At 61.0% G+C, this 8,163-nt stretch overlaps 1 protein-coding gene across 1 annotated transcript; it reads left to right on the top strand.

The window, feature by feature from the left end:
- Nucleotides 1–365: 365 nt before the first annotated feature.
- IER5L (immediate early response 5 like) lies at nt 366–3,061 on the top strand. Its single transcript, XM_058524256.1, has one exon. The coding sequence runs from the start codon at nt 569–571 to the stop codon at nt 1,778–1,780; it is 1,212 nt and encodes a 403-aa protein (XP_058380239.1). The 5' UTR covers nt 366–568; the 3' UTR covers nt 1,781–3,061.
- The last annotated feature ends 5,102 nt before the right edge of the window (nt 3,062–8,163 follow it).

Raw genomic sequence — 8,163 nt, 5'->3', positions numbered from 1 at the left:
CGCGGCACGCAGGTGAGCCGACCCCCGGCTGCCAGGACCCAGGCGGAGGGCGGCCGCGCCTCCAACGTGTCGGCTGCGGGGCGACCCGTGTTGCAGACAGCGGCCCCAGGGGCTCCGAGTCCCGCGCGGCGCTGCAGCCCCAGGAGAACATTCGAGGCAGCGGCGGCGTTGGAGGCCCGGGGTCCGTTCGGTATTTGAATAGCACAAAGGAACCGCCTTGGTCTGATTGGCCAGCCGAGTGGCCCCGGGGCGGGCAGCGCCTGTCACTCGGGGGGCTCGGGGCACTCCTATTGGCTCACCAGGTGTGGGGCGGGGCCCGGACGCCCAGCTAAATAGCTGGGGCCGGGGCCGGCCGAGGCTCATTGCTTTGGCGCCGTCTGGGGAGCTCGGGCCTGTGGCTGGCGCGGAGCGCATGGTGGCGGCTCCTCTCGGAGCGCAGCCGACCCGCTGACCCGGGCTCTGTTCCCTCTGTCCGGCGCGCCTCGTGGCCGGCTGGAGGCCGAAACAGCAGCAGCATTAGCAGCAGCAGCGGCCGCGGCTGCTCCGCCGCCGCCGTCTCCGCGGGAGCATGGAGTGCGCCCTGGACGCCCAGAGCCTGATCAGCATCTCCCTGCGCAAGATCCACAGCTCCCGGACTCAGCGCGGCGGCATCAAGCTGCACAAGAACCTCCTGGTGTCCTACGTGCTCCGCAACGCGCGCCAGCTTTACCTGAGCGAGCGCTACGCCGAGCTTTACCGGCGCCAGCAGCAGCAGCAGCAACAGCAACAGCAGCAGCCGCCCCACCACCAGCACCAGCACCTCGCGTACGCGGCGCCGGGCATGCCGGCCAGCGCGGCCGACTTCGGCCCGCTCCAACTTGGCGGCGGCGGGGACGCGGAGGCGCGCGAGCCGGCCGCCCGGCACCAGCTGCACCAGCTCCACCAGCTCCACCAGCTGCACCTCCAGCAGCAGCTGCACCAGCACCAGCACCCGGCGCCCAGGGGCTGCGCGGCGGCGGCGGCCGGGGCGCCCGCGGGCGGCGCGGGGGCGCTCTCGGAGCTGCCCGGGTGCGCCGCGCTCCAGCCGCCGCACGGCGCGCCCCACCGCGGGCAGCCCTTGGAGCCGCTGCAGCCGGGTCCTGCGCCGCTGCCGCCGCCCGCTCCCGCCGCCCTCTGTCCGCGGGACCCTCGCGCCTCGGCCGCCTGCTCCGCGCCCCCAGGGGCCGCCCCTCAGGCCGCTGCCGCCGTGTCCCCGCCCGCCTCCCCGGCCCCCGCCTCTTCCCCCGGCTTCTACCGTGGCGCGTACCCGGCCCCCTCGGACTTCGGCGTGCACTGCAGCAGCCAGACCACCGTGCTGGACCTGGACACTCACGTGGTGACCACGGTGGAAAACGGCTACTTGCACCAGGACTGCTGCGCCTCCGCCCACTGCCTCTGCTGTGGCCAGGGCGCTCCGGGACCGGGCCTGGCGTCCGCCGCCGGCTGCAAGCGCAAGTATTACCCCGGCCAGGAAGAGGACGACGACGACGAGGAGGACGCGGGCGACCTGGGGGCCGAGCCCCCCGGGGGCGCCCCGTTCGCCCCCTGCAAGCGCGCCCGCTTCGAGGACTTCTGCCCGGACTCGTCCCCGGACGCGTCCAACATCTCAAACTTGATCTCCATCTTTGGCTCGGGCTTCTCGGGGTTGGTGAGCCGACAGCCGGACTCCTCGGAGCAGCCGCCGCCGCTCAACGGGCAGCTGTGCGCCAAGCAGGCGCTCGCCAGCCTCGGCGCCTGGACTCGAGCCATTGTCGCCTTCTAGGGACCCCCGAGGGCACGGGGACCCGGGGACCCGCGGGGCTGGGGCCAGACAAAGACTCGGCCAAGGGGCGAGAGGAGGGAACGAACAGGCGCCCAGCCACTCGGGCCTGAGCCGGGGGCGAGCAGGGGGAGGCGGCTGGTGTTTTATAAATTGTAAAATAAAAAAAAAGAAATCTAAGATCTTGGACTTTATTTTTGCAGAGAGAAAAAGCGCCTATTTAAGTATGCTTTGTGTTTCTCCTACTCTTTTTTTTCTTTTTATTGTAGTGATTGCAGTGGTGTTTAGCGAGGAGCCAGCCACGTGAGGGAGGGCTGCTGCCCGGAGGAGGTGCCGGGCAGCTGGGGGCGAGGGAGGGCGCCTGGGCCACCGGGGCGCGCCGGAGGCGCAGCGCAGGAGGGCGCCGGGCCCGGGACGCCGATTCCAATCAGTTGTCAGACCCAGGAAGCCCGGCGCTCGGTTCTCCCGACTCCCTCCGTGAGTTGAGGAACGGGTCTTGTGAAATCCTGAGCAAAAACAAAGGCAAACTCTATCTTCGAAAGGGACATTGGGGTCGCATTTCCTCTCTGGGGGCGGCCTCCAAAGTTCTCAAAATGAGAAGGCAGAAATGAAAACAGTTCAACTTTTTTTTCTTTTCTTCCCGGGGCGGGTGGCTTGAACCCCTCCTCTCCCCGCCCCTCTGGCTCCGTTCTCCTCCCCTCCTCCACCCATCTCCCGGATTCGGGGGTGGCGCCCGACGCCCCGACACTCGGACACTGTTTGGGGAAGGGGTGGGGGGCGGGCACGGCGGACTACATTTCCCATCATGCCCAGCACTGCGGTCCTCACTAAACAAAAAAGGAAGTCGATTCCTTCACCTGGATCCCCGGCGGCCCCAAGGGAGGGGCCGGGACCGCCGACTGCGTTGGAGACTTTTCACTAAGTTCCTGGTCAGATGTAGTGTTTGTGTGTGTGCTAAGTTGCACAGTCCTGGTTCAGCCTTCGGCTGTATTTCATGAAACCAGCATTGTTCGAGCCTCTGAGAACCCCGTCCTGTGTCTTCAGCTCGATAGATTTTGTTTAATTTAAAGCCTTTTGTTGTAAAAAGATGGGGTTCGTCCGCAGCCCCTCTGGTTCTCTGCCATCAGCACCATGTGGACTCCAAAACAAGTTGCCAACCTTCCCTTTCTTGGTACTCTCCGTCATTCTGTATTTTTGTGCATACTGAATTGTATATCACCGGGTAAAACTGTTCAGATTATTTGTTTAAATTTATAATCTTAATAAAAAGTCCATTATAGAGGATGGTGGTGCCTGGTTTTCAAGTCGGCCTGGAGGTGGCGGGAAGGTAGAGGGAGGTGGGAAGAGACCCCTACCCGCATTCAAACCCCAGCTTTCCTGGGCCTGGGCGGGCGGGATCTGCCCACATCCGTAGGGCCGGGGGTGGCAGCGGGATTGGGGAGGGGATGTTGGTTGCTGGGGATGAAGCCAGTGCTGCGCGCCTCCCGGGCCCCCTTCCCCAGAGGGGCCGGCTCTCCACGGGAACCGCCCGCCCCCGGGGTCTCCAGCAGGAAGCCGAGCCCGCCTCCAGCACATTTCCTGCTCAGCCAGGGGTGCAGGGCCTGGTCGGCCTCAATTCTGAGCTCTCTGCGGCGGGGAAAGCAGCCGGGGGACGCTGGGGGCTTCTGGGCCACCCACACTCCCCGCCCCGCACGTCCGCACGTCTCAGGCTGCAACTTGGGGAACTTTTTTCCTTTTCCTTTTTTTTTTTTTTTTTTAAGTTGAGTTTGTTATCACTGCTCGGTGCCACTTGGTGGTGTGCTGGCGGCGTCTCCCTCCCTCCTCGCGCCCCTCCCCTCTCCCTCTCCCCTCCCTCCCGCCCGCCTCTCTTCCCTCCCCAGTGGATGGAGGCAGGAAGGCTCCAGGCGCGCTCTCCCCTCTGACCACCTACGGAATGACCTCAGAGTGGGAGAATGTGCCAAGGCCCGGAGGAAGCTCGTGTTCTCCCCACTGGAACCAAATTCACATCTGGAGCCGCGGCTCGGGCCCGGGGGCGCGCGGGTGGTTCCAGCTTTGCAAGGAGAGGATAGGAAAGAAAGACTGAGGGGGAAAAAAAAAAAAAAAAAAAGCCAAGTGGCAGCTTGCTCTCTGTTTGTTTGATAATGTCTCTCTCTCGGTGTCTCTCTGTCTCTGGCTGTCTCCCCAAAGCTCTCTCCCTCGCTTTCTCGCCCCTGCGCTCCCCTTTCCCGCGCCAGCCACCCCGCTGGACGACTCACGCCTCCCACCCCAGCCTTCACGCCTCTCGCAGCGAGAGGAGGGGCTGTCGCCGAGAGGCCCCCACCCCAGACTCGGAGAGGCGGACGCAAGCCAGTCCCAGGGGCCCGCTCGGCTCTGAGTCCCGGTGCCGCGCGAGGAGAAGTTCTCGGGGACACTCCCGAGAGCGGGGGGCAGCGAAGGTCTGCGATGGGGGCGGGGGAAGAGGGAGGTTATGGAGGCGTGAGTTACCGGGAGGAAAGGCACCTTCACCCCCTAGGGCTGTTTTCTCGGCCTCCCACGGGAAGAGTCTGGAGCAGCTGAGGAGGAGGAACGCTGTGTCCCCCCCTCCCCATTTTTTGCCTACAAGTCCACCGAGTCGCTGTTTGATGCACGGTTTTGATTCAATCCACCAAGCCAGTTGCCAGAGCTCCCCCTAGCGCCGCTGTCAGGGCGCTGCAGCGGCTGCGGCTGGTAGTGGGCGAGGCACAGCCGGGGGCGGCGGGGCTGCTGGGGGCCGCTCCGCGCCCACCTGGGGCGCAGCGCCGCGGCGGGATCCAGCCCCGGCTGGACCGAGAGCCGGGGGCAGCGTGCGTCCCCACTCCAGGCCCGTGTCGAGGAGGGCACGTGCTAGGCCGCCTTTGTTGGGAGCGTGGACCTGAGCGCGGAACCTGCTTGGGAAGCCCCCTACCCGTCCCCCGGATCCCTACAGCAAAGGAGTGTGGGTGGTGGGCTGCGAAATAGGAGCTCTGAGCCCAACAGGACCCCGCACCAGGGTTCTCCTCCCTTCTGCCAGGTTTCCTGAGCTTCAGCTGCGCCGATAGCCTCAGGCACACTGGGATCTAGTGAAACCAAGGGATGGGGATGGAGGGCTCTGGGAGCACCCAGAAGAGAGGTACCCCCCCTTATCTTTTCAGGGCCCAGGGCTGCTACACAAAGGGTTAATGCCCTGAGGATAATGCGCGGTGACCCAAAACACAGCCCACTGGTGATCTACATCTCACATTAAGACATGCCACACAGGACAGTAACACAAGCAAGGCTGTGGTATCATGCTGCACAGCACGCTGAGGGCCACACCTGGCTGAGGGACTGTCCCCAACACAAGACGCTCTAAGTAGCATCCTCACTCCACTCAACCCCCAGAGGACTGGCACAGCACGCAGTATGCCCGCCCAGAACATCCTGAGACAATACTCCCAGGCGTAGCACAGCTGAAAGGCTTGGGGGGTGGGGGAGCATATGAGGGTCCTCAGAAAGAGGGGAGGAGACAGGCAGGCAAACCAGGAGTCTACAGACCCAGGTCCAAAGACAAGCCCCTCTCTCTCCCATAAAAAGACCAAGCCAGACCCCACAAGAGCCCCCAGGTAGGACTTGGGGGTGCTTCTTGGGGAGGTAGAGAGATTGAGGGGCCCAGGGAATGATGAGGGGGAGCTTCCAGAGAACAGCAGCTCTGGAAGCAAGAGCTCCAGCAAGTCCCTCGTCCCCCCAGGTTAACCAGCACGCGTGCGCGCGCGCACACACACACACACACACACACACACACACACACACAGACATACACTCTCTCTCTCTCTCTCTCTTCCCCCAGCTCATAGAACATCACAGGTCCCGCTGCCCTTGATACGTGGTGTAGGGCTGAGCCAGGCTCCAAGGTGCGCTCCCAGCAACGTGGAGCTGCTGGGGTGATAGCACAGAGCCTCAGAGAGCTGCAGGCTGCCCTCCAGAGGAGCCAGAGGCTGGGGATGCCCAGGAGGGCCACTGTGCAGGGTGCTGAGATCTGAGTGCCTCTGTGATGCACTTTGGTGCGTGTATGTGTGTGTGGATGTGGATATCCCTCTGGCACAGGGCGTGCACAGGAGGAGCTGTGTCTTTCCGGATCTCCATTCACTGGACACACATTTACAGACCGCCCATTTGGTGCCTAGCCTGTGCAAAGCACTGAGCTGACCACCGTGAAAAATAATAGCAAATCCCTCTACATGGATTCACTCATTTAATTTTCCCAGCTACTCTTTGAAATTGATACTATTAGCATTCTTGTTTTAGAAATGAGAAAACTTGCCCGAAGTCACACAACTAAGCAGTGGCCTGTTCTCCTGTTGGAGTTCACAGGCTAGTGGGGAAGAATTGATAACATGTTACAATGCAAGTGGGCAAATGACCCTGATGTTGTCTAAATAATAATGTTAGGTTCCAGCTGAGCCTAAACTGGGTTCTGAGATTTGGCTAGCCTGAACTAGCTGGTTGGGAGCACACACGTGCACACACACACACACACACACACACACCCCAATGCTTCGTGCTCTGGGTCCCAGGGACAAGGGATGAAGAGACACACAGGACAGTGATGTCTATGTCCCGCCCCACCCAGCATGTTTTCCTGGTATTTGTCAGGAATCTTATGGTAGGGGACAGCAACCCAACTGGAACTAGCTTGGGCCAAAGGTGGGATTTCCTGGCTCCTGGCACTAACCTGTGCAGTGGGCGTTGTGCATCTGGCTTCAGGTACAACTGGATACCGGGACAAATCTCCAGGATGCTCTGTCTCTTTCTTTGTCTCCTGTGACTTCCTTCTCTGCACGTGGGCTCCCCTCTCCTGTTGCAGACTCACTTCTCGCTACAGCCGTAGGAGGCAGCTCCCGGCTTCCCATTTCACAGCTTTGCCGCCCAAGAGGGACTGTCCTCTTCTCTTATTTTCAACTCAGAAAATCTTGGGGAAGGACTCTGTCCTGTCCCAAACCTGTGGCCAGGGTTGGAGAGTGGTTGGTAGCCCCCCACTAGAAGCTTATGGGCAGAGAAGAGGTGCTCTTCTCAGGAAAGGGTGGTAATGGGTGACAGGCCAAAGATGTCCTCCAGAAAGAGGGGCTGCAGCCAAGCTAAATGAGCCGTTTGCCCATGGGACTGGGGGAGACCAAGGGCACAGGCATGGCGGCTTCAAGGCCTGGGTGATTATGAGCAGCCAACACAGCTGTGGGGAAGAAACCTTCTCCTTGCTCCCAGCCAGGATAATGAGGCTCCAGGGCTATCTGGTGCCTCCCAGGTTTGCCACTCGGACATCTCTAGGGTGGGGCAGGGGGCCAGATTCTCCCAGCAGGCTCCCCGGCAGAGACAGTGCCAGGGGCCACTCTCAGGGGACTTAGAGCAGTGGACATCCTCAGGGAGGCCGAAGTGGAGGAACTTGGCCGGAGCTCCTATGTGGCTCCTCCAGGCACCCCCAGGTATGACTCAAAGGCTTTGGAGCGGAGGCCGAGGTGCTGGCCAGTGGGGTGGAGGTAGAGGGGCCACGCTGAGGGGCCACCAGCTGGTGGGGTCAGGGGACATCCAGGAACAGGTAACATTACCCATTCACATGTGCAGATAAAAATGGCTGACTAGAAGCTCAAAAATGTCCAAAAGGTTATCAGTAGGTGGGGGGATTACAGGCGACTTCTATCATTCATACATTTCTAGATTTTCCAAGTGTTCTACAATGAGCATGTATCACTTTTCTATTTAGAAGGGAAAATTAACACAACATTTTCAAATGGGCCGTGACAGGTGGTATAATCGATGTACAGTGTGCTACAGAGCCGAGGGGGGAGCAGCTATATTCAACATGTCTGGGGCAGGCTCAACCCCTGAGAAGCAGAACACTCCACCTAAACGCCTGGATTCCCCAGAATTCACCCTCCTGCACCCTGTCTCTGTTAAAGATGGGTGAGACAGGCTCACCTCGGGGATGTTGGTCTGAGGAGGCATTCTGGAGGGAGCCTTGTTCCTTCCTATCTCCAACCCCATCCCAGCCCCGCCCAGTCTGACCCACCAATCATCGCAGAGTGAGTGGCTCAGAGCTGCTAGATTACCTGGTGGGGTGGGTAGGAAGAGGCAAATGCTCTTGGGAAATGTTCTCAACACCCCAGGCTGAAACTAAAAGGCAAGTGGCAAGCTTGGTGGGAAGAACACAGGGGCAGGAGTCTGGAGACCTGGGGGCAGGTTCTGGCTCTGCCACAGGCTTTCCTTGGGACCTGGGATGAGTCACTTTCCCAGCAGGCCCACATTCCCTCATCTGCAGAGATAGAGGAGAGAAGTAAAGTCCTAGACCAGCGTTGATGCTCTAAAAGTTGAAAAAGCAACCATTGCTTCCAGCCATCTGATGATCCGAATCTTGTGTC

Source organism: Diceros bicornis, chromosome 28, assembly GCF_020826845.1.
Source record: "Diceros bicornis minor isolate mBicDic1 chromosome 28, mDicBic1.mat.cur, whole genome shotgun sequence".
NCBI classification, from domain to species: Eukaryota; Metazoa; Chordata; class Mammalia; order Perissodactyla; family Rhinocerotidae; genus Diceros; species Diceros bicornis.
This window is presented reverse-complemented; position numbering and strand designations above follow the sequence as displayed.

Excerpts from the sequence above, each read along its gene's own strand:
- IER5L (XM_058524256.1), top strand. The coding sequence starts at position 569 with ATGGAGTGCGCCCTGGACGCCCAGAGCCTGATCAGCATCTCCCTGCGC.